Below are 27,808 nucleotides of genomic sequence, written 5' to 3'. Positions count from 1 at the left end.
CCAGCTAAAGTTGACACCAGCGCCATGACATCTTGTTGTGAATGTGCATGTTAAGCCCTATGGCCTGACCTGACCTAAAAGACTGTGTGTTCCAGTAAATAAACAGTGCACTCATTCTGTGCAAGTCGGTAACGGGATATGAACCCAGTACCTGGCAGCCAGCACTATGTCAAAGAGTAACAGGTACTACTTAATGTTAAAGTTAAAGTTTGTTTTGTTTAACAACACCACTAGAGCACATTGATTTATTAATCATTGGCTATTGGATGTCAAATATTTGATTATTTTGATGTATAGTCTTAGCTCGAGGAAACCTGCCACATTTTTTCATTAATAGCAAGGGATCTTTTATGTGCACTATCCCACAGACGGGATAGCACACACCACGGCCTTTGATATACCAGTTGTGCACTGGTTGGAACGAGAAATAACCCAATGGGCCCACCGACGGGGATCGATCCTAGACCGACCACACATCAAACGAGTGCTTTACCACTGGGCTACGTCCCACTCCATTAGTTCTTAATAATGCCAGCCACATCACTGTTGCCCTGTACATACTGCATGTTCTAGTAAATAAACATTTGTCTTATCATCTCCGGCCTCGGTGGCGTCATGGCAGGCCATCGGTCTACAGGCTGGTAGGTACTGGGTTCGGATCCCAGTCGAGGCATGGGGTTTTTAATCCAGATACCGACTCCAAACCCTGAGTGAGTGCTCCGCAAGGCTCAATGGGTAGGTGTAAACCACTTGCACCGACCAGTGATCCATAACTGGTTCAATAAAGGCCATGGTTTGTGCTATCCTGCCTGTGGGAAGCGCAAATAAAAGATCCCTTGCTGCTAATCGGAAGAGTAGCCCATGTAGTGGCGACAGCGGATTTCCTCTCAAAATCTGTGTGGTCCTTAACCATATGTCTGACGCCATATAACCGTAAATAAAATGTGTTGAGTGCGTCGTTAAATAAAACATTTCTTTTGTCTTTTTTTTTGTCTTATCATCCTTATAATTTTGAGCAAGTCAGTACCAGGATAAGCAACCCTGCAATTATGAAAATATTCACGGCAAACGAAAAACATACCATAGAAAAAAGAGAGAAAAAAAGACTATATTCCAAGGCAGAAATGTGCCATAGATAATTAAAACCTCTACAGCATTGCTGATTGCTGTGGACAATTGCAAGGGCTGGATACGAACCGGGTACTTAGCAGCCAATATTTTCAAAGAGTGTAAGTAGTTTTTAATGATGACAGCTTCATCACTGTCACCCAGTATGCACTGCATGTTCCAGTAAAGTAACGTTATTGCTTTCTGAAATAGCTGTCTGAAATGAACACCACACTTAACTGTTCTCTGCCATTTTGTTTTATGTATCAACAATGGCGTGTTTAGTGGGTGGGAGCAATGGGCCAAGTGCTTTTATGTTTGTTGAGAAGACTATCTGCTGTTAGTTGTCTGTGTACTCTGGTCTGGTGAGTGGAGATAGCTATGTCTATCAGTTGTTTCAGTAAAGGTCACTCATTTATTACTACAGCACTCTGACATATATGCGAAGATCATGTTTTATTGTCGTTTTAAAGGGACAGAGCCTAGTTTCAACCCGTGAAAATTAACACTAAGTTTAGTTAAAGGGACAGACCCTAGTTCCAACCCGTGAAAATTAACACTAAGTTTAGTTAATCTACAAACCTGTAACACATGTTGATAAAGTTATAACTGAGTGAAAAACATGAATCTGTGACTTTGAAATTGTGAAATACCTTGAAAAAATAGACTAAAATTTGACTTCATAACTGTTACTTCTCAGACCCACGTGCGTTTTAAAAAAATGAGAAATGCATTTTGTGATATTAAAACCACCAGGATGACCAAAAACACTTTGAATGGACGAAAATTGATAATCTAAACCATAAAATCTGGTAAAGTATGATTTCAGTTATCAAAAACGGCTATAATAGTAAAATATATGTCTTAGTGTTTAAAAACAAGGGTATGTCCCTTAAAACATTTTACTCAGTATGTTGTCAGTGAAGTTGTGAAACATGTACTGTTATATAGAGTGTGACACAATGTCATATACATTTATAGCAATATCATTACTTCTGTACTCGGTGTTCGAGATTAACAGTATCCCGATATCCCGGGGATACCAGAATTTAATTTTGGATACCAGACTTCAAGAACCCAGTATCCCACCGGGATGCCATATAATACTAAATTCTCAGGTGGGATACCAGATTTTGAAATGTTAGTATCGAACTGGGATACTGGCCAAAAAATTTAATCTCGAACACTGGTACTTAAATGGAGAGAAAGGTAGAATATTTTAAAAACTAAATACAATTTGTGTGTCAGAAAAAAGTAAGAATTATTTTATTTTTTTTGAGATTTAAAAATAAAATTTAAAATGTAGGAGAGTATGTTTATTTATAAATCATAACACTTTTAGTTACCATTTTTTGTTTAATTTTAAAAGCAGTTTATTGTAATTTTGACACATTATTCAATTAAAAGTCATGTTTATTTTATTTCATGATGATAAATTTTTTATTATAGATCAGCTTTCATTCCTGTCACAGGAAAAAATTATAAGCCAAAATAATATATGAACTATCTTCCACTTGTTAAGTATTGAGAATGACCCTCACTCTAATATTGATAATACTGTTTACTGTGTACATAAACTGAGTCATCTTTAACATTGATGTTGATAAACTAACTTTATTTATCGCCATCATTGATAATATTGCTAACTCTATACATAAACAGAGTCATCTTTAACATAGATGTTGATAAACTAATTTGATTTATCACTAAATACTGAAATTGTTCTCAAAATGACATAAATGGATATATCACGTTTTGGAAATTTAACTCTTCCTATATATGTAGAAGAGTACAAAATGACCTTACACAGAGAGGTCAACACCTGTTTCTTGATGTTTCACTCTGCTGTGTTTGAGAAGTCCTATAGCTAGAATCAGTTTACAGGATTACAGGATTGGTAGCTGCTTAACATTTAGAGAGGAAACCCGCTGTTGCCACTTCATGGGCTACTCTTTTCAATTAGCAGCAAGGGATCCTTTATATGCACCATCCCATAGACAGGGTAGCACATAACATGACCTTTGATTTACCAATCATGGTGCACTGGCTGAAGCGAGAAATAGCCCAATGGGCCTATTGACGGGGCCCAATGGGCCTATTGACGGGGATCAATACCAAACCAACCGCGCATCAAGCAAACGCTTTACCAATGGGCTACGTCTCGCCCGTCATCAGGATTGGGTGACACATGGCGGTGTTACGGAGGTGTCTGTTTAAGGAGGTTTAACTGTGCTGTGTTTGAGAAGTGCTATAGCTGGAATTGGTTTACAGGAAGTTCATGATCTCGTGCCTGGTATCTCCACTGAAGCACACAATCGGAACAATGTGTAGAGGAAGGATTTGGTGCACTTTTTATCCTCTCAATAAACACTGGTGCAAAACACTTGCAGACTTCCAGTTATAGATGGTGTGCTTTGCATTAGAGAGGAAATTACAGTGGTCCAGACAGACTTTCAAAATGGCAGAGTACAAGCCTTTTACAAAAATTTCATCTGTTAAATATTATAGTACAAAATATTTGTTACTTGAATCTGTTAAGTATTTTAGTACAAATATTTGTTACTTACATCTGTTAAGTATTTTAGTACAAATACTTGTTACTTAAATCTGTTAAGTATTTGAGTACAAATACTTGTTACTTAAATCTGTTAAGTATTTGAGTACAAATACTTGTTACTTAAATCTGTTAAGTATTTTAGTACTAATACTTGTTACTTAAATCTGTTAAGTATTTTAGTACTAATACTTGTTACTTAAATCTGTTAAATATTTTAGTACAGATGTTTGCTACTGTAAGGTACTTAATTCAGGGACCGACCATAACACAGCAAGAATTTGTTTTAATCTTTTAAAAGTATATACCGTACCATATTAAAGAATAGCAAATATATTTTTTTCACTGTACATTAATTAAAGAGATAGACCCTAGTTTGAACCCATAAAAATGGCAACTCTAAAATTGTTTAATCTACAAACCTGTAACACATTTGGATAAAATTATAACAGAGTAAAACATGAGTCTGTGACTTTGAAATGGTGAAATGCCCTCTAAAAATAGATTAAAACTTCTCTCCACAACTGTTACTTCTCAGACACATGTGCATTTTTAAAAATATGAGAAATGCATTTTGTGATATTAAAAACACCAGGAAGACCAAAAACACTTTGAATGTACAGAAATTAATAATCAAAACCATAAAATCTTAAGTTAAATATGATTTCAGTTATATGAATAGAAATATGAAACGGCTATAATAGTCAGAAATATGTCTTAGTGTTTAAAAACTAGGGTATGTCCCTTTAAGAATGAAAACTACCAGTACACTGCACTTGTGGCATAGTTATGAATGATTGTACATAATATTATGATACCGTAAATTATAAAATTAATGTGTCATGATAATCTTGGGTCTGTATTTGCATGAGTGCCAAAACTGTGTATTTTGATTAATGCATTGGGCAAATTCTGTTTAAAAAAATCAAATAATAATAAAAAAAATATTTAAAAAAATAATTAAAAAATCAGAATCCACATGAACTACAAACTGCCAATTTGCTGTAATTATATTATTTTAGTTTCATATTTCATGCTCACAAAAGTCCATATTTGTTGTCACAATAGCAGTGTAAGCTGAAACTAATCATGCCTGGTGTATTGACCAGCACGCACTACAATCACTTCATTGATAAATAGTGTACTTAATCCATTTAGGGTGGGACGTAACCCAGTGGTAAAGCGCTTGCTTGATGCATGATCGTTTTAGGATCGATCCCCCTCGGTGGGCTCATTGGGCTATTTCTCATTCGAATCAGTGCACCACGACTGGTATATCAAAGGTTGTGGTATGTGCTGTCCTATCTGTGGTATTGTGCATATAAAAAATACCTTGCTACTAATGGAAAAATGTAGTGGGTTTCCTCTTTAAGACTATATGTCAAAGTTACCAAAGGTTTGTCATCCAGTAACCGATGATTAATAAATCAGTGTGCTCTAGTGGTGTCGTTAAATAAAACAGACATATTCTAAGCCATTTAGGGTGGGATGTAGCCCAGCGGTAAAACGACTGGCTAATGCACAGTCGGTCAAGGATTGCTAAAGCTCATGACAAAGAAAATTTGTTAGTCCCCTACCGGTCCAACTGCAGGGGACTATAGCTTTCATTTGTTTGTCTGTCTGTCTGTCTGTCTGTCTGTCTGTTTTTTTCCATCTGTGCCACATATAGTTTTCCGGATGTGTTTTTTTTTACAATGCGTTGATACATATTTATACATGTATAACTAACCACACTGTTTTGTCTACAGATTATTGTGTGTGGCACACTCACTACATATTATTGTGTATGACAGTCTCTAAAATTATTGTGTGTGGCACAGTCTCTACAGATTATTGTGTGTGGCACAATCTCAACAAATTATTGTGTGTGGCACAATCTCAACAAATTATTGTGTGTGGCACAGTTTCTACAGATTATTGTGTGTGGCACAATCTCAACAGATTATTGTGTGAGGCACAGTCTCATCTCAATAGATTATTGTGTGTGGCACAATCTCTACCGATTTTTTTGTATGGCATAGTATCTACAGATATTGTGTGTGGCACAATCTCTACAGATTATTGTGTGTGGCACAATCTCAACAGATTATTGTGTGTGGCACAGTCAACAGATTATTGTGTGTGGCACAGTCTCAACAGATTATTGTGTGGCACAGTCTCAACAGATTGTTGTGTGTGGCACAGTCTCAACAGATTATTGTGTGTGGCACAGTCTACAGAATATTGTGTGTGGCACAGTCTCTACAGATTATTGTGTGTGGCACAGTCTACAGATTATTGTGTGTACCACAGTCTACAGAATATTGTGTGTGCCACAGTCTACAGATTATTGTGTGTGGCACGGTCTACAGATTATTGTGTGTGCCACAGTCTACAGAATATTGTGTGTGGCACAGTCTCTACAGATTATTGTGAGTGGCACAGTCTACAGATTATTGTGTGTACCACAGTCTACAGAATATTGTGTGTGCCACAGTCTACAGATTATTGTGTGTGGCACAGTTTCTAGGTGAGCAGGAGTGAACACCCGCCTTTCTTTGCAGAGACTGCTGTTTATATATATATATATATATACATGTATAACTAACCACTGTGTGTTTTGTCTGCAGATTATCGTGCTGTGGCACTGTGACATACCGCCTCCTCCCTCACACAGATGGCCGCCAGACCTGGGGGTTCCGGTGCTTGTCAAGACCAGGAGCATAAAGGTACATTTATGTAGATGTGTCCTTTTGTAGAGTCAACTGCAGTCCAGCATTCCATCAAAACCTTTTTAAATATTAGTACACAACATGACCTGTCTAAACAAGATACCCCTTAAAACTGGACTATTTGCTTGGTCCCATGGGTGTCCAGTTTAAAGGGGTTTCACTGTAAATATATATTTTTGATGATAAAATTAATTCAGTAAATACACTGTCGAAAATGAGCCGAGAATGTTAATTTCAATAGATACAACAACTAATTGGATTCAAATGGAATAACTGTACATACATTTTAAAAAGACTAAATTAATACATGCAGTGCTTCTGCCAGGAAGAAAATTTTGGGTATGGCGCTATGGAATTGAATGCAACCAGTCAGCAGGGGGTATGGGAGGCCTTCCACAAAAAGAAAATGAGTTAAGTTTAGGGTTAGGGTTAAGAAAAGCATACAGCAATGATAAGAATAATTAATTTTGTCAAAAGGTTAACTTTAAAAAAAATGAAAAATTCTGCCCGTTTTACCCTCTGGCAGAAAACCCTGACATGTATTTGCCTTTCTTTTATTGTTCAGTATATTTGTTACAGCATTAACTATCATATTTAACTCTGAGTGGGATGTAGCCCATTGGTCGAGCATTCCTCTGTGGTGAGATGTGATCGTGGATATAGACACACCACCCCTCCCAGCACACAGTTCATTAGGTTTTAAACACCATTGTTCCACGACTGATAACAGGCACGGTATTTGTTATCCTATTTAGGGAAAGTGCATATTTGAGATTCCTGTTAGCTAATCTGTAAGAGTTACAAGTGTCTCATATTGAGGGCTGACAACAAGCACTTGTTGTGTGCAATTATCACCAATGAGTAGAAATGAAGATAAGCTGCAGATCACTCCTGAAATACTGATAGGCAAGAAATCACCTGAAGTTACATTCATTTCAACTTATTTTCGTGCTTATATCCAATTAAATCTCAAGCATGCTGTCCTGCACACACACACCTCAGCTATCTGGGCTGTCTGTTCAGGACAGTGGGTTAGTTGTTAGTTGGCTAGTGGTTAGTGATAGAGAAGAGGGTGTAGTGGCCTTACCCATTGAGACCTTAAGAACTCGCTCTGGGTTGGAGCCGGTACCAGGCTGTGAACCCTGTACCTACCAACCTGCAGTCTGATGGCATACTGAAGTTACAAATAAAATTTATGAATATTTTCATTGCAAAGAAAATCAATTTGTCGCTCCCCTAAAAAATTTCTAGGCATGTATGGAGGGGAGTGGAAGTGTTCACTCTCCCGTCACAAAGCGAAAAACTGATGTCTATTGTATTTGTGAAAATTAGAGAAGTCCACTATTTTCTATTTTATCTTGTTTGCATAATAGTTTAGTTTACACATTAAAATCTAGAAAATGTTAAATTTATGTTCAGTTTTGCTTGGAACATAGAAGTTTTAAATATATATATAGTTAAATTTCCGTTACAGTCATCACAATATAATGTCATCCCATTGGTCCAGACGTAGCAACGGGAGTTTGTTTAATTCTTGATGAATGTAAAAATTACGTTGTCAGGGAATGTCATTTTATATTGGTAATTTGTCTTACTGAGCATTATTGTTTTAGCCAAAAAAATAATTCAAAGTAAAATATGAACTTTTAATGTTATTATTAGTAAGTATGTTTCAAATTTAATTATAAGTATTGTCTGTTATTTCGTTTACGTTCATCTGGATATGAAAAAAAAAAAATCATCCGCAAACTTTTATGTGAGAACGGCTTCGCCGATTCACACAGTCTGCAGATGATTCTTTTTTTTCATACCTTGATGAATGTAAAAGAAATAACAGACAATACTTAAATATAAATTTATTTTCTTTCTGTTTCAGACTATTAGTTCTAGATTTTATCCATACAAAGAGATAGAAACCGATGCTGTGTTTAGTTTAGATGAAGACGCATTGCTCACAACCGATGAAGTAAGTTCAAACAGTGTCTACAAACAACAGAATCCAGGGCCCGTGCTTATAAAAGTTTTTAGAGCCCAGACTCGATCTCTAACGACGTCACATGCATACAATTTGTATAGCGTTGCCATGATGTTCACGTCTCAGACTCTATTAGAGTCTCGAGTCTAGACTCTATAAAAGTTTATAAGCACCAGGCCAGGGGTTAGAATTAAACTGTTTAACCGGATTAAAAGTCTTTTGAGTTATAATTTGTAACTGTTGGGTTAAAGGAGGGGCGAGACGTAGCCCAGTGGTAAATTGCTCGCTTGATGCACGGTTGGTTTGGGATCGATCCCCTTCAGTGGGCCCATTGGACTATTTCACACTCCAGCCAGTGCACCACAACTGGTACATCAAAGGCTGTGGTATGTGCTGTCCTGTCTGTGGGATGGTGCATATAAAAGATCCCTTACTGCTAATTGAAAAGAGTAGCCCATGAAGTGGCGACAGTGGGTTTCGCCTCTCAATATCTGTGTGGTCCTTAACCATATGTCTGATGCCATATAACCATAAATAAAATGTGTTGAATGTGTCATTAAATAAAACATTTCCTTCCTGTTGGGTTAAAATGGAGTTTCTTCTATACTGACGCAGTTCTGATTACACTTTACGACATTTTGGATTGGTCTCAGAAAATCAAAAGACCAGGTCAAATGAATTGAAACTACATTAATGTTTACTGCTTGTTTCATTCAAGATATCTTCTTTTTTGTTATTTTATTCTTATCTTATTTAATCAATATACATAGCAGTGATGTTTTCCACTGAAATGGAACCATACAGAGCAATTAATAGTTTATACATTTGAGAAGGTCGAGCATGTTGCGAATGACTCTTTTCATAAAATAACTCTCTATATCGTAAACAAATTGTAATAGGCCTATATTTATATATACTGATGGAAAGAAATAAGGGAACGAATGGTGTTTCAGACCAAATGTAATTCACTACTGAAGTAGTTAAGTCTGTATAAAATACAGAGATGTATTGTGGCACTGCATGTCAGTACTGTGGGGTTGATGTCCAGTAACACGGTTAATTTCCTCATACTTGTGGATGAAGATTTTGGTTGTAGTCAACTACTCGCGTGTTCCTTTATTTTTTTCCATCAGTATACAATGTCATCTGGGCTATTTGTGACCAGTAGAAAAACCCCAATAAAACTAAAGCATGGGTAATAAACTTGTAACCCCCCATTAGCAAATTGGTAATTGGAATGAAGTGAAGATAATTGTATTATACCAGATTAGTAATAGTTAATAGTTAATCAAACAAACTGCATTCGTTTTTGCTCTCTGTAGTTATATTTAAATGTAGGGAAACCCCATAAACCCCCCACAAAAAACCCATTATGCCTTCTAAGGGGCAATGATGTTTTTGACATTTATATTGGTACGTTCTTTGTTGCAGATCGATTTTGCCTTCAGTGTTTGGCGACAGTTCCCCGAGAGGATTGTGGGATACCCTGCACGGAACTACTACTGGGATGGAGGGAAAAATAGGTGGAGCTACACATCCAAGTGGTCCAATGAATATTCCATCGTTCTTACTGGTGCTGCCATCTACCATAGGTAAGGGAGATAATCCTAGTGATTACAAAATAGGTGGAGCTACTCATCCAAGTGGCTCAATGAATATTCATTCCATCATTCTTACTGGTGCTGCGGTCTACCATAGATAAGGGAGATAATCCTAGTGATTACTGAACAGTGCTGCCATATATGATAAATAAGGGAGATAATCCTAGTGATTACAGAACAGAGCTGTCATCTACCATAGATAAGGAACATAATCCTAGTAACTACAAAACTTGTCATCTGACGTAGGTAAGGGAGATAATCCCAGTTATTACAAAACAGCTGTCATCTGACGCAGGTAAGGGAGATGATCCTAGTTATTACTACACAGCTGTCATCTGACACAAGTAAGGGAGATAATCCTAGTTATTATAAAACAGCTGTCATCTGACATAGGTAAGGGAGATAATCCTAGTAATAACATCATTGTTGTCATCTAACAGGCAAAGGAAACGATCGCTGTAATTACAAAACAATGATTGATTTAAATAATGATAAAATAACTTAGGTAAGGGAGACAATATTCAGTGTTGATTAAATATGCTGCCATTTATCCCGGATGATCAGTGAGATAACCCTGATAAATGCCAACGGAAGTTTCCTTAGTATACCTGGGGTCTATTTCACAGAGCTCTCTTAAACTCTCTTAAACAACTTCACATCATCCTTGCATGTCTTTTTGCGCTGGGGTGGGCGGCACGTAGCCCAGTGGTACAGCGCTCGCCTGATGTACGGTCGGTGTGGGATCGATCCCCGTCGGTGAGCCCATTGGGCTATTTCTCGTTCCCGCCAGTGCACCACGACTAGTATATCAAAGGCCGTGGTATGTGCTATCCTGTGTGGGATGGAGCATATAAAAGATCCCTTGCTGCTAATTGAAAAGCGTAGCCCATGAAGTGGCGAAAGCGGGTTTCCTCCCTCAATATCTGTGTGGTCCTTAACCATACGTCTGATGCCATATAACCGTAAATAAAATGTGTTGAGTGCGTCGTTAAATAAACCATTTCCTTCTTCTTTGATTACTCTTTTTTTAGAAGCAAACTTTGTGCTGTAGCCATAGTATATGTGTGGGCTAGGTGACTTAAAACAGTTAAATAGCCAGTCTAGGTGGTAAAGTATTATATAATTGGGCCAGCTTGAAATCTTTTAGAGCTTATGAAAGTTTCAATTTACACTTCTTTGATTTGAAAATACTAGATGGCCTTGGTGCTCCCGCCATAATTGAAGATCCATCAACTAAAACACCTTGTTTCTCTTTGTTCCGGCTCCACGGTGAGTGTCTGACCTCAAAGGTCGCAATGCAAATACGAGAACAATTGGCGGCAGTGGAGAAGTATTCCTTGTTTTAACCCACCATGTGTGTTTAGTTATTGTCTGTTGACAGCCTTTTATTGTGGTCGACTCGGGTTTAAAGTCACCATTACCACACCATAATTTAATCTTCTTATGTCCCAGCCATTTCCATGTGCCAAACGTCTTTTAGGAGTTGGGTTTTCCCTTTGTGTTGTAGACATCGTGTCTAATATTACTGTAAACGAAATGCATCTAACGCATGTGGTTTGTGTGTCAAGAGTTACCTGCTCTTTCACCAGGTGAACCTAATAACAGACAGATTCTGACTGACCTGGAATACCACAAATAGAATGACAGAACTGGGTCATAGAGCTCTATAAAATTCCAGAGTGTTACATGAAAAAAAAAAAAGTGTTTGGTACATGCAGTGTTTTTGTCAAAATCGATGCTCTACAACTGACATATCAACGGTATTGGTACAGGTATATACTATCCTGTGTATTGGGAAATCCATAATGTAATTTTCGTCATTTCCTTTTACCTATTTTTGTGCAGTGGCATAGGAAGGTGCCAAAAGGGGGGGGGGGGGGCTGGGGAGGGGGGAACACTTTTATATTTACACACTTTTACACTATTATAAAGCAAATATAAAGCAAAATATCTGAAAATATATTTCCTATGCCAATGTTGTGCATGTATTCAATTAGGGTTCAGTGACACTGTCTTAGGCACATACCTCAGCTATATTCAGGACCATATTCAGGACAGCAAGTTAGTGGTTAGTTCTTAATGAGAGAAGTCTGTGTAATGGCCTTATGGTTACCCACTGACTTGGTAAAACTCATTCTGATTGGGAGCCCGTCCCGGGGTATGAACCCAGATCCTACCAGCCTTATAGCCAGTGGCTTAACCGATAAACCAATAAAGCTGGTATAAAAATAAAGTGTTGTTACAATGTGTCCTATTTATCATATAGCCCAATAGTGACATAAGAAAACATATGATGACATGTCGCACACCCCATCAGTGCCTCCGTCTCCGTCTCTCTCTCTCTCTCTCTCTCTCTCTCTCTCTCTCTCTCTCTCTCTCTCTCTCTCTCTCTCTCTCTCTCTCTCTCTCTCTCTCGCAGAAGTGACAACCTGTAAGGATTATGTGAATGAAACCGAAGAAAAATTATCTCGTAATATTTTCCAGCGGGCTGTGGAGATCGAATGTTTCCGTTACAAAGTAGCCAATCGGTGAAGTAGAAAGCTAGTTACGGCAGCAGATTTGTGGTTTGGAGTCGCTCCAACACAAAGCGAACCCACATAAGAAAAACATTTACTTAGCAGACGGCCTATTGTTCTGGACAGCACACCTTGTGACCCAAGGGGGAATGTACAGCTGCTTTCCATACACATTGGAACATGTCCGTTTGAAAGTGGCATATATATATATATGAAAGATCTCTATTTTTAATGTTAAAGTTTGTTTTGTTTAACAATACCACTAGAGCACATTGATTTATTAATTGTCGACTATTGGATGCCCCAAGTGGGAATGTACAGCTGCTTTGCATACATATTGGAACATGTCCGTTTGAAAGAGGCATATATATATGAAAGATCTCTATTTTTAATGTGAAAGTTTGTTTTGTTTAACGATACCACTAGAGCACATTGATTTATTAATTGTCGACTATTGGATGCCCCAAGTGGGAATGTACAGCTGCTTTGCATACATATTGGAACATGTCCGTTTGAAAGAGGCATATATATATGAAAGATCTCTATTTTTAATGTGAAAGTTAAAGTTTATTTTGTTTAACAATACCACTAGAGCACATTGATTTATTAATCTATTGGATGTCAACCATTTGGTAATTTTCTAATTTTGATATATACAAGTAGTCTTAGAATTTATTCCATGCCATGCAATGGAATGTTGGTGTAGAAGTGGCAGCATGATATCACATCATTAAGCAGTGGAATGTTGCTGTAGAGATTACATTATTTGGCAATGGAATGTTGATGTAGAGGTTGCACCATGCCACACAATGGAATGTTGATGTAGAGGTTGCACCATGCCACACAATGGAATGTTGATGTAGAGGTTGCACCATGCCGCAACATGGAATGTTGGTGTAGAGGTTGCACCATGCCGCAACATGGATTGTTGGTGTAGAGGTTGCACCATGCCGCAACATGGAATGTTGGTGTAGAGGTTGCACCATGCCGCAACATGGAATGTTGGTGTAGAGGTTGCACCATGCCGCAACATGGATTGTTGGTGTAGAGGTTGCACCATGCCGCAACATGGAATGTTGGTGTAGAGGTTGCACCATGCCGCAACATGGATTGTTGGTGTAGAGGTTGCACCATGCCGCAACATGGAATGTTGGTGTAGAGGTTGCACCATGCCGCAACATGGAATGTTGGTGTAGAGGTTGCACCATGCCGCAACATGGAATGTTGGTGTAGAGGTTGCACCATGCCACAACATGGAATGTTGGTGTAGAGGTTGCACCATGCCACAACATGGAATGTTGGTGTAGAGGTTGCACCATGCCACAACATGGGAATGTTGATGTAAAGGTTGCACCATATCACAACATGGAATGCTGTTGTAGAGTTTGCACCATATCACAACATGGAATGCTGTTGTAGAGGTTATATTATGCCACACAATGGAATGCTGTTGTAGAGATTGCATCAGTATGTAATAAATGTTCCACCATGCCAACCAATAGAAATTTGCAATAGAGCTTGCATCATTAGGCAATGGAATGTTAGTGTAGAGGTTGAACTATGCCATGCAATGGAATGTGGCTGTGGAGGTTATATGGTTAAGTAATGGTATATTGATGTAGAAGTTACATCATTAGGCAATGAAATGTTAGTGTAGAGGTTGAACTATGCCATGCAATGGAATGTGGCTGTGGAGGTTATATCATTGAGTAATGGTATAATGTAGAAGTTACATCATTAGGCAGTGGAATTTTGCTGTAAATGTTGTATCATTAAGCAATTGAATGTTGGTGTAGAAGTTGAACTATGCCATGCAGTGGAATGTTGCTGTGGAGGTTATGTCATTAACAATAGCGTGTTGATTTAGAAGTTACATTATTGGGCAATGGAATGTTTGTGTTGAGGTTATATCATTAGGTAATGGGACTGTTGCACCATGCTACACAATGGAATGTTGTTGTAGAGGTTGCACAATGCTATGCAATGGACTGTTATAGAGGTTGCGCCACGCTACACAATGGACTGTTACAGAGGTTGCGCCACGCTACACAATGGACTGTTACAGAGGTTGCGCCACGCTACACAATGGACTGTTACAGAGGTTGCACTACGCTACACAATGGACTGTTACAGAGGTTGCACCACGTTACACAATGGACTGTTACAGAGGTTGCACCACACTACACAATGGACTGTTGTTGTAGAGGTTGCACAATGCTATGCAATGGACTGTTATAGAGGTTGCGCCACGCTACACAATGGACTGTTACAGAGGTTGCACCACGCTACACAATGGACTGTTACAGAGGTTGCGCCACGCTACACAATGGACTGTTACAGAGGTTGCGCCACGCTACACAATGGACTGTTACAGAGGTTGCGCCACGCTACACAATGGACTGTTACAGAGGTTGCGCCACGCTACACAATGGACTGTTACAGAGGTTGCGCCACGCTACACAATGGACTGTTCTAGAGGTTGCACCATGCTACACTATGGACTGTTATAGAGGTTGCACCATGCTACACTATGGACTGTTACAGAGGTTGCACCATGCTACACTATGGACTGTTATAGAGGTTGCACCATGCTATACAATGGACTGTTATAGAGGTTGCACCATGCTATACAATGGACTGTTATAGAGGTTGCACCATGCTATACAATGGACTGTTCTAGAGGTTGCACAATGCTACACTATGGACTGTTATAGAGGTTGCACCACGCTACACAATGGACTGTTATAGAGGTTGCACCATGCTACACAATGGACTTATAGAGGTTGCACCATGCTACACTATGGACTGTTATAGAGGTTGCACCATGCTACACTATGGACTGTTACAGAGGTTGCACCACGCTACACAATGGAATGTTGTTGTAGAGGTTGCACCATGCTACACTATGGACTGTTACAGAGGTTGCACCACGCTACACAATGGAATGTTGTTGTAGAGGTTGCACAATGCTATGCAATGGACTGTTATAGAGGTTGCGCCACGCTACACAATGGACTGTTACAGAGGTTGCACCACGCTACACAATGGACTGTTACAGAGGTTGCACCACGTTACACAATGGACTGTTACAGAGGTTGCACCACGCTACACAATGGACTGTTACAGAGGTTGCGCCACGCTACACAATGGACTGTTACAGAGGTTGCGCCACGCTACACAATGGACTGTTACAGAGGTTGCGCCACGCTACACAATGGACTGTTACAGAGGTTGCGCCACGCTACACAATGGACTGTTCTAGAGGTTGCACCATGCTACACTATGGACTGTTATAGAGGTTGCACCATGCTACACTATGGACTGTTACAGAGGTTGCACCATGCTACACTATGGACTGTTATAGAGGTTGCACCATGCTATACAATGGACTGTTATAGAGGTTGCACCATGCTATACAATGGACTGTTATAGAGGTTGCACCATGCTATACAATGGACTGTTCTAGAGGTTGCACAATGCTACACAATGGACTTATAGAGGTTGCACCATGCTACACTATGGACTGTTATAGAGGTTGCGCCACGCTACACAATGGACTGTTACAGAGGTTGCACCACGCTACACAATGGACTGTTACAGAGGTTGCGCCACGCTACACAATGGACTGTTACAGAGGTTGCGCCACGCTACACAATGGACTGTTACAGAGGTTGCGCCACGCTACACAATGGACTGTTACAGAGGTTGCGCCACGCTACACAATGGACTGTTACAGAGGTTGCGCCACGCTACACAATGGACTGTTCTAGAGGTTGCACCATGCTACACTATGGACTGTTATAGAGGTTGCACCATGCTACACTATGGACTGTTATAGAGGTTGCACCATGCTATACAATGGACTGTTATAGAGGTTGCACCATGCTATACAATGGACTGTTATAGAGGTTGCACCATGCTATACAATGGACTGTTCTAGAGGTTGCACAATGCTACACTATGGACTGTTATAGAGGTTGCACCACGCTACACAATGGACTGTTATAGAGGTTGCACCATGCTACACAATGGACTTATAGAGGTTGCACCATGCTACACTATGGACTGTTATAGAGGTTGCACCATGCTACACTATGGACTGTTACAGAGGTTGCACCACGCTACACAATGGAATGTTGTTGTAGAGGTTGCACCATGCTACACTATGGACTGTTACAGAGGTTGCACCACGCTACACAATGGAATGTTGTTGTAGAGGTTGCACAATGCTATGCAATGGACTGTTATAGAGGTTGCGCCACGCTACACAATGGACTGTTACAGAGGTTGCACCACGCTACACAATGGACTGTTACAGAGGTTGCACCACGTTACACAATGGACTGTTACAGAGGTTGCACCACGCTACACAATGGACTGTTACAGAGGTTGCGCCACGCTACACAATGGACTGTTACAGAGGTTGCGCCACGCTACACAATGGACTGTTACAGAGGTTGCGCCACGCTACACAATGGACTGTTACAGAGGTTGCGCCACGCTACACAATGGACTGTTCTAGAGGTTGCACCATGCTACACTATGGACTGTTATAGAGGTTGCACCATGCTACACTATGGACTGTTACAGAGGTTGCACCATGCTACACTATGGACTGTTATAGAGGTTGCACCATGCTATACAATGGACTGTTATAGAGGTTGCACCATGCTATACAATGGACTGTTATAGAGGTTGCACCATGCTATACAATGGACTGTTCTAGAGGTTGCACAATGCTACACTATGGACTGTTATAGAGGTTGCACCACGCTACACAATGGACTGTTATAGAGGTTGCACCATGCTACACAATGGACTTATAGAGGTTGCACCATGCTACACTATGGACTGTTATAGAGGTTGCACCATGCTACACTATGGACTGTTACAGAGGTTGCACCATGCTACACTATGGACTGTTATAGAGGTTGCACCATGCTACACAATGGACTGTTATAGAGGTTGCACCATGCTACACTATGGACTGTTATAGAGGTTGCACCATGCTACACTATGGACTGTTATAGAGGTTGCACCATGCTACACAATGGACTGTTATAGAGGTTGCACCACGCTACACTATGGACTGTTATAGAGGTTGCACCACGTTACACTATGGACTGTTATAGAGGTTGCACCATGCTACACTATGGACTGTTATAGAGGTTGCACCATGCTATACAATGGACTGTTATAGAGGTTGCACCATGCTATACAATGGACTGTTCTAGAGGTTGCACAATGCTACACTATGGACTGTTATAGAGGTTGCACCATGCTACACAATGGACTGTTATAGAGGTTGCACCATGCTACACTATGGACTGTTACAGAGGTTGCACCATGCTACACTATGGACTGTTATAGAGGTTGCACCATGCTACACAATGGACTGTTATAGAGGTTGCACCATGCTATACAATGGACTGTTATAGAGGTTGCACCATGCTATACAATGGACTGTTCTAGAGGTTGCACAATGCTACACTATGGACTGTTATAGAGGTTGCACCACGCTACACAATGGACTGTTATAGAGGTTGCACCATGCTACACAATGGACTTATAGAGGTTGCACCATGCTACACTATGGACTGTTATAGAGGTTGCACCATGCTACACTATGGACTGTTACAGAGGTTGCACCATGCTACACTATGGACTGTTATAGAGGTTGCACCATGCTACACAATGGACTGTTATAGAGGTTGCACCATGCTACACTATGGACTGTTATAGAGGTTGCACCATGCTACACTATGGACTGTTATAGAGGTTGCACCATGCTACACAATGGACTGTTATAGAGGTTGCACCACGCTACACTATGGACTGTTATAGAGGTTGCACCACGCTACACTATGGACTGTTATAGAGGTTGCACCACGCTACACAATGGACTGTTATAGAGGTTGCACCATGCTACACAATGGACTGTTATAGAGGTTGCACCATGCTACACTATGGACTGTTATAGAGGTTGCACCATGCTACACTATGGACTGTTACAGAGGTTGCACCATGCTACACTATGGACTGTTATAGAGGTTGCACCATGCTACACAATGGACTGTTATAGAGGTTGCACCATGCTACACTATGGACTGTTATAGAGGTTGCACCATGCTACACTATGGACTGTTATAGAGGTTGCACCACGCTACACAATGTACTGTTATAGAGGTTGCACCACGCTACACAATGTACTGTTATAGAGGTTGTGCCACGCTACACAATGGACTGTTACAGAGGTTGCGCCATGCTACACAATGTACTGTTATAGAGGTTGCACCACGCTACACAATGTACTGTTATAGAGGTTGTGCCATGCTATACAATGGACTGTTGTTGTGGGAGTTGCACCATGCTACACAGTGGACTGTTACAGAGGTTGCACCATGCTACACAGTGGACTGTTATAGAGGTTGCACCATGCTACACAATGGACTGTTGATGTCTTGACATGTTTTGTGTGGTGGTCATAGCTGGTTCTGGGTGGCAGTAAACAGAAAGCATGTTTGTCATTGTTTTACTCATTCAGATGCTATTCCAGTCCTCGGTTTTCTGACCTTTATTTCACAGGCATTTGGCTTGCATTTGGGTCACTTCTTGGCATGGTACCTCATTGTGGGGTCTCCTGTGACTAGCTTACCTCAGGTTATGTGATTCTAAACAAACACCAATGGGAAATGAGTGTTTGTTTAATCATCACCTACCTGCACAGACAGATAGCTATTAAATGTCAGACATATTGTAATGGCCATATTTGTTCTAGAGCCATTCTCACAAGCTTGGACTATTATACTGTATTCTATAACTACATAACATTTGATGGCATCGTGGGGAGTAGTAAATAATGAAAAAAAAAATTGTTTTGTTTAACGAAACCACTAGAGCACATTGATTAATTAATCATCGGCTATTGGATGTCAAACATGTGGTAATTATGACTGGTAGTGAATAAAGTTATTGGAAATTGTTAAACTTAGGGGTGGAATTTAGCTCAGTCAATTGAGTGCTCGCATCGCAGGATCGAACCACCACGTTGGATCCATTCAACATATGTTTGTTTCAAAAGGCAACCAATGAATTGGCCTGTAACTCTGTAATGAATAAAGTTAAAATTCATATCAAAATATATCATTACGTTTTAAACCCAAATTAAGTCAAATAATTTTTAAAAAACCACAATTCAGTGTAAATAAAACTGCTGGAACGGCCAAGTTAAAGCATTCATAGTTCTACCTTTTAGTCTCTGTATACTGCATTACCCATTACTACTTCGCTAACAATGCAACTGAAGTTGCATACCTTGGCTGTTATAGCATTTTTTCCCCCATCCCTACCTATGCAAGAGAGACCCCATTCCAAGACGTCAGCCCACACAGTGGCGTAGCATGGGTTGCCAGCGCCTGGGGCAAGGCAAGTATTGCGCCCCCTAACCAGTGGACCGTTAGCACTCCCCGAATCCCTTCCACTAGTCCAGAATTTTGCTCCCAGGGCTATTTCACTGAGCCCATACAGAATAAATCTGTCTTGCATGGGCTGTGGCGTCATTGCGTTTTAACATAGGTTAACATAGGGAGTATGACATCGTTAGTAATATATGACATCGTAATTAATGCAAGTTAATTTTAGATCGATATTTTGTTATTAAAACCTTCATTATAACAGCTATCTAGTTAATTGTTGTGTTAAATTTTATTTAACACATGAAACAGACGCGGCAAATATGATAGTGTAGTTTGTTTATGATAAAACGGTCAAATAAAAAAAAGTTACTTTTTCAGCCATCTTTGTTTGTTTGTGTAAACTAAAGGTTTATTTATCGAATGGATGGGTGAAAAAAACTCCACCATAAGTGGTCATGTGGGATAGACAAAGTACACCCTCATGGTGGAAATTTCTACCCTTAGACTCGGCAAGCCTTGTCCTGGGTAGAAATTTCCATCACCTCGGGTGTACTTTGTCTATCCCATATGACCGCATATGATGGAGTTTGCTGCAATTTTTAAGATGTTATCGACTAACAGAGACTTTTTAACGATTGTAATTACATATCAAATATATTTTTCTGCATAACATATTAATGGCTGTATATTAAACATGTTTCTGATCATTCTAATATTTGTACCAGGTTAAATTTCATTTTATTTCTTTATTAACACGACCAAAAACGCTTATATTCTAAACAAGAAAATGTATTTAATATGTAAGTTAAATCATAGAAATATTTTATTAGTCGGAAACATCTTACAATGCAGTAAACTCAGGAATGTCCTTTTAATAAGAGTTAAGAATTTTTTATTTATGACAAAATTTTAAGTAAAATTTTTATTTGAGTTAGTATGTGTTTAAAACTCAATAATATGTTTCAATCTTAAGTTTTAACATTATTCATTATAGATAAAAGAGCTAAAGTTTAAAATGTGTTATTAAAAGAATATTCCTTTCAGTCAAAAGCTGAGTAACCAAACTAAACTGTATTAAAGGAGACATGAAATAAAAAATATCTTATCTGTTATTGGACGACTGCACTTCCCATGTTTTTGTGGGTTGTTTAAAGGGACATTCCCGAGTTTGCTGCATTGTAAGATGTTTCCGACTAATACAATATTTTTACGATTAAACTTACATATTAAATATATTTTCTTGTTTAGAATATCAATATCTGTATATTCAATGTGTTTCTGGTCGTCTTAATATTTGTAAGAAGCCCAAACTGGATTTTGTCTTCAAATAATTTTGTATGTACGAAAAAAAAATGTTTTAGGAAATAAAATGAAATTTAACCTAGTACAAATACTAGAACGATCAGAAACACGTTTAATATACAGCCACTAATATTTTATATCAGAAAAATATATGTTATATGTAATTATAGTCGTTAAAAAGTCTGTTAGTTAATAACATCTTAAAAATTGCAGAAAACTCGGGAATGTCCCTTTAATATGCGGCTTTTAATCTGAGCTTATTGTTATTGGTACAGTATATGCTAACATAATGTGTATGATTTAGAGTAATTACTGCCAAGTAGTGTGGTTTTATATGATTAAGTGGTGCAATGATTGACAGACCTTGGGTAAATTGGCTAAATTGGCTACTAGTATTAAGGAGTGACGTGACAGATTGTGGTAATTATATATTTTTATGGGCAATTTTTTTCCATTATTTCTTTGACGGAGGAATTTTCACAAGCACACAATAGCCCACACAGTAGGTTTAATTAGGATTAGACTTTTGAGTGCAATACTAATCTATGGTCTGATCCATATTACTCATGGAATATTTAATTTTCATATGTTGGTTTTAACTTTTAGCAGAACCAAAAATATCTGTAGTCAATTAACAAATTTTCTGGCAATAAAAGAAAAAGAAAGGAAATGTTTTATTTAATGACACACTCAACACATTTAATTTACAGTTATATGGCGTCAGACATATAGTTAAGGACCACACAGATATTGAGAGAGGAAACCCGCTGTCGCCACTTCATGGGCTATTGTTTTCAATTAGCAGCAAGGGATCTTTTATATGCACCTACCCAACAGGATAGTACATGCCTCGGCCTTTGTTACACCTGTTGTGGAGCACTGGCTGGAACAAGAAATAACCCAATGGGTCCACCGACGGGGATCGATCTTAGACCGACCGTGCATCAAGCGAACGCTTTACCACTGGGCTACGTCCCGCCCCTTTTCTAGCAATATACTCATATATTAGTCATGTAATAGTTATAGTTTGTTTTGTTTAATGACACCACTAGAGCACATTGATTTATTAATCCTTGGCTATTGGATATCAAACATTGGGTAATTCTTACACATAGTCTTAGAGAGGAAAAAGAAAGAGAAATGTTTTATTTAACGACGCACTCAACACATTTTAATTACGGTTATATGGCGTCAGACATATGGTTAAGAACCACACAGATTTTGAGAGGAAACCCGCTGTCGCCGCTACATGGGCTACTCTTTCCGATTAGCAGCAAGGGATCTTTTATTTGCGCTTCCCACAGGCAGGATAGCACAAACCATGGTCTTTGTTGAACCAGTTATGGATCACTGGTTGGTGCAAGTGGTTTTACACCTACCCATTGAGCCTTGCGGAGCACTCACTCAGAGTTTGGAGTCGGTATCTGGAATAAAAACACCATGCCTCAACTGGGATCCGAACCCAGTACCTACCAGCCTGTAGACCGATAGCCTAACCACGACGCCACTGAGGCCGGTCTCTTAGAGAGGAAACACACTGCATTTTTTCATTAGTAGCAAGGGATCTTTTATACACACCATCCCACAGACAGGATAGCACATACCACAGCCTTTAATATACCAGTCGTGGTACACTGGCAGGAACGAGACAGACATGTTATAGAGTAAGTCAGTTGTTTTTAAAGTTTTAATTAAGAATAATAGTGTTTGTAAAATATGGATAAGTTAATAATACAGCTGCATGTTAGAACAATAATTTTACATTTCTGAATCATTGCTTTATTTTATTTTTTTATTTTTTAGATACTACAACTTTTTATACACCAATTTCCTGGCAAGTGTTCTGGTAAAGACTGTGGACCAGTCATCCAACTGCGAGGACATCCTTATGAACTTTCTAGTCAGTCATGTGACCAAGCTTCCACCAATCAAAGTCACCCAAAGAAAACAGTACAAAGGCATGCTAGTGGGCGGTACAAACGCCAGTAAGGCCTCGACGTGGTTAGACCAATTTCACTTCGCACAACGGGAGATCTGCGTGGACACATTCGCTAAGGTGTTCGGGAGCATGCCTCTGGTACGTTCCAAAGTTCGGATGGATCCACTGCTGTTCAAAGATCCTGTATCAAACATGAGGAAGAAATATCGCCAGATCGAACTTGTATGATTCTCGGCATATTTTAGCCAAAGTTTCTTTTCATGTGATTTGCCTGGTGGTTTTTCTTTTTTGATCACAGTACCTTGGTTATACTTGCCGTTAAATATCTCAAAACAGTTCTTTTTAACCCTCTCACCCCTGCCATCTGTGTACCTTCGGTTTAATAAGGATATAGAATTAAGGGGTGGAAGAGTTAAAATTGCTGAATATGTCAAAAATAGTTGATTTATTGTTTGAAAAGTCAATTTCATATAATTGTTTGAAAAGTCAATTTCATATAATTTATTGTTTTCAAAATAATTTTCATATAATTTTGCTAATTTCAAATGGATGTTGAAATATCAAGAAATCTCGTACATTTTTAATCTTCATATACAGGTAATTCATAAATCAGAATGAAATTTTAAATAATTTTAAAAGATGTGTACATGTTAATTGTTAATTTGGTAACTGCCATTTTTTAACGACTGGTTGCTATTTTTTTTAAAATGAATACTACTGTTTTAGAATAAAACTTCTCTGTGACATCCTATTTTCTTTATAATCTGTTATTAATGATAAACCAATTGTTCACTAGACAAATTGAAAACTAAAAATGAAAATAAAAGATGTTACTATTGGTGATGGACTGTTTTGAAGTATTTAATTTGTAGGTTGTCAAGGTGCTGTGTTTTGAGCCTGTGTTTTGAGCCTGTGTGTGTGTGTGTGTGTGTGTGTGTGCTGTAGAAGAACAAATGAATTCTGAATGGTTGATATCGGAGTTGTGCTCTCTCTTTTAAGACTCTTCGATCATTTATATACTATATACACACGTAATATAAATGTATACATCGTTTATATCTTCATGCAAAAATACTTACAGATCATTCAGTATTTTCAACACTTTCACATGTACCGGGTATACTTTTTTATAATTTTATAACTCCCGTTTCCTCACCGCCTGTCGACAAAAACAGGAGAGAAAAGGGCTACCGTCTCAAGGTCACAATTTATTCCTGCATGTAGAACTAAGTGCTAGATCGTTTAGTGTATTACACGTATGAAGAGTTGATTCCATGTTTTTAAGTCTTTAAAGTAAAGGTTTGTATTATTACATGTTATATTTTATTATTTCCCCTTCTTTCAACGTAGATATTTAAACATTGATTTTCTGTTTTAATTTCTACATTTGTACCTTGGGTAATGTGTGCGTTCTTTTCTATGTAAAAACAATAATGGGATGTCTGTATGTGCAGGGCTAGCTCTTGGTAAGAAAAATAGTTCGCTAAATTGTGTATTAAACTTGAAAAATTGCAGAAATCAACAGTCATTTTCTAAAACAAATGTCAATTATTACATGAATTTTTTTTAACCAAATTAAAATATTTCACTAAATTGTGTATTAAGCTTGATAAATTGCAGAAATCAACTTTTTTTTTTTTTTAAATGTCAGTTATTACATGAATTTGTTTTCCCCCAAATTAAAATAAAATTCACCAGCCGTTTTTCAAAAATTTGCAAATTGGCGAATTTGGTGAGTGCCAGAGTTGGCTCTGACTGGTTTAGCGCAAAATGAGCTTTATGAGTACAAATCTCGAAATGGTTACTCAATTTACTTTACTTTTATAGAAATGTGGATCGGGTGTAGCAGTTGTCATATTGATAACTGCAGATTAAACATCGATTGGTAAATAACCTAGGTCCCTTGTGTATATTGTTTTCTTGTAAAAGTGTTGAATATATTGAATCATCTCTCTACCTACCGTACATGCCTGTACTTAACTTACATGTGATGTTACCGGATGATGTAGCAACCTCATTACGTACTGGTGGAGAGAAATAAGGGAACGTGTCGATAGTAAGAGCAAAATGATTGACTGTAGCCAAAACCATAAGTTTCAGAGATCGCTACCCAAATCTCAATGGTTAAATAATCCAAGTATTTGTTGTAATATTTTTTAATAATTAGCAGCTAAAACAAAATGTTCGTCATGGGGAATTCTCATTATGCGATTAGTCGCACCAACTTGTCACATGCAATTTGTCGGCTCTACAAACAAAATCTGAATGTATAAGACTAAAGTCATTCCAATTTATAGTCCATTCCATACTATGGAATATGCTACAAGTTATTTATTTCTAAGCCAGTTGTTTTCTAAATTGCATATAGAAGTAGTATTTTCTTGTACAAGACAAAAATAGTTATTGTTTTTTTAATAAGACTAAATTCATTCTGATTTGTAGTCCGTCCCATACTATAGAATATACTACAAGTTATTTATTTCTGATCCGATTATTTTCTAAATTACACATAAGAATAGGGTGGGGTTTTTTTTGGTATTTCCAAAACACTTCTACTTTTCTTCTTACGTCAAACCAAACTGAATTTATATTTTTTAAAAACATGTTTGTAAGAGGACTATAGGTGTTATCACAGTACGATTTGATTGCATGCACAAAGTCGGTGTGAGTAATTGCATAATGAGAACATATTTAATACAGGCATAACAGCTTTAATAGTAAATTAAATTTGCTCTCAAATACTAAGTGTTCCCTTATTTCTTGCCATCAATATATAATAACTAAATTTTATGAGGCGATATGACAACCTCAGTGTATGATAACTTACTGTTGTGAGGCAATATGGCAAGTTCAGTGTATGATAACTAAGTGTTATGAGACGATATGACAACCTCGGTGTATGATAACTAAGTGTTATGAGGAGATATGGCAAGTACAGTGTATGATAACTAAATGTTATGAGGCGATATGGCAAGTTCAGTGTATGATAACTAAATGTTATGAGGCGATATGGCAAGTTCAGTATACGAAACTTATTTATTTCACAGATACCAAATATTTTTATTTATTCTGCTTTACATATTGGGAGTGCTTGAGCCAAGTTTAGTCGGACAACTTGTAGCCAGGATGTACAAACACTGAAGATAGATTCTGTGTCTAGGAGTTGAGACGTAACACTATTTATTGTAAATTAATTATATGCAAACATCAGACTGTGTATGTGAATGAATGTGCTTTTTATTTCCCCACATGTAATCTTTGCTGTTATATTAAAAAAAACTTTCACAAGTTTTTTCTACCATATTTTTTTTTATGTGTGAGGGCATGCATGTTCCCACTAGCTCACCCCCAGCCCTCATCCTTTTAAGCTTTGGTGATGAATTCTGTATTTAAGATGAGAGATGGGTGCGGTAGAGTTTCCAGTGACTCATGTTGAGATTGTGTTTGTACCTATGACAGGGTTTGTGATGGCGTATACGCCATATGTGATGCAGGTTTCATTACTAATAGCTTACGTTGTCTTTTTTTTTTTTTTTACTGATTTTAATTACTCTGATTATGCTATTTTTTTCTTGTTTACAAGTTGTGGTTGATATTTATATGAAGTTCACCTCTGCGTGTCGTTGAACAAGGGTCAAGATAGAATTTTTATAAATTTAGTTTTAACAAAAAATACTCTGTAAGCAACAGGTGTAGATTAATGCTAAGGTCAGACTGTCAACTGGCACAATGAAGTTGGCCAACTCAGCGGATGCATTGTAATTTTGCCAACTGCCAACTTAGGATGGGTGTGCTCAGATTAACAACTAATCAATCGTAGAAGTCTTATACGACGAAAATTGAGTTGTAAAGGTACTCAGATTAACAGCTAATGGGTTACACGATGAGAATCAAGTTGCACGAGTGCTCAGATTGGCAACTGGAATGTCATAAAAGTCGTGAGAGCAGAAAGTTGGCCAACTTTGTACTGGCAGTTGGTAGTTTGAGCCTAGCATTACACTTTACTGTTAAATCACTTAACTTATACCTTGCCTTGGGTTTCACTATGCATGCGACTGGACATCCGGTTTTGTACCGTTTTCTTGATGTCAGTCTAGCATTGTATGGTTTTTCAAGCTGTGCAATGTCCCGAGTTTGTTTCCATTGTAAGAAGTGTTCAACTAATGACTAAAATTACATATTAAATACGTTTTCTTGTTCGGAATACCAGTGTCTACAGGGCTTCTAGAATTTTCATAAAGTCCACTAGTCCTGAGATCAGTGATTTAAACAAAATTACTAGCCACGATTAAAAATTCACTAGCCCTACTTTACTTTTAGTTAATAAAATTTTACTAAATAATAGTAATAATCGGAAATGTCACCAAAAGAGGGAAATAGAGCTTAAAAAACACTGGGGGGTTGGGGTTGGGACAGGATGTTCATATTGACCAAATAGACATAACTGCAACATTTGACAAAAAAAACATTTACTTGCTGTCGGGCATGGCAATAGTAATTATTTACTAGCCCAACATTGAATATCACTAGTCACGGGAGTGGGGCTACCATAATGTAGAAGCCCTGGTCTATATTCAATTTGTTTCTGGTTGTCTTAATGTTTGTAGAAACCCAAACTGGATTTTACCTCTCAATAATTTTGTATGTACCAAAACATATATATATAAACTCCATTGAAAATGCACCAT

The 27,808-nt window shown here is 38.2% G+C and overlaps 1 protein-coding gene across 1 annotated transcript in view; it reads left to right on the top strand.

Moving 5' to 3' along the window:
• LOC121376972 (exostosin-1b-like) overlaps positions 1–23,654 on the top strand; it is a 148,998-nt gene extending 125,344 nt beyond the window's left edge. The window contains exons 6-9 of the mRNA XM_041504785.1: positions 6,271–6,369; positions 8,249–8,338; positions 9,779–9,939; positions 22,985–23,654. Coding sequence (XP_041360719.1) covers positions 6,271–6,369; positions 8,249–8,338; positions 9,779–9,939; positions 22,985–23,348 — 714 coding nt within the window. The 3' untranslated portion in view covers positions 23,349–23,654. The remainder of the gene's footprint in view (positions 1–6,270; positions 6,370–8,248; positions 8,339–9,778; positions 9,940–22,984) is intronic.
• The last annotated feature ends 4,154 nt before the right edge of the window (positions 23,655–27,808 follow it).

The sequence above is a fragment of the Gigantopelta aegis genome, chromosome 7 (genome assembly GCF_016097555.1).
Source record: "Gigantopelta aegis isolate Gae_Host chromosome 7, Gae_host_genome, whole genome shotgun sequence".
NCBI classification, from domain to species: Eukaryota; Metazoa; Mollusca; class Gastropoda; order Neomphalida; family Peltospiridae; genus Gigantopelta; species Gigantopelta aegis.
This window is presented reverse-complemented; position numbering and strand designations above follow the sequence as displayed.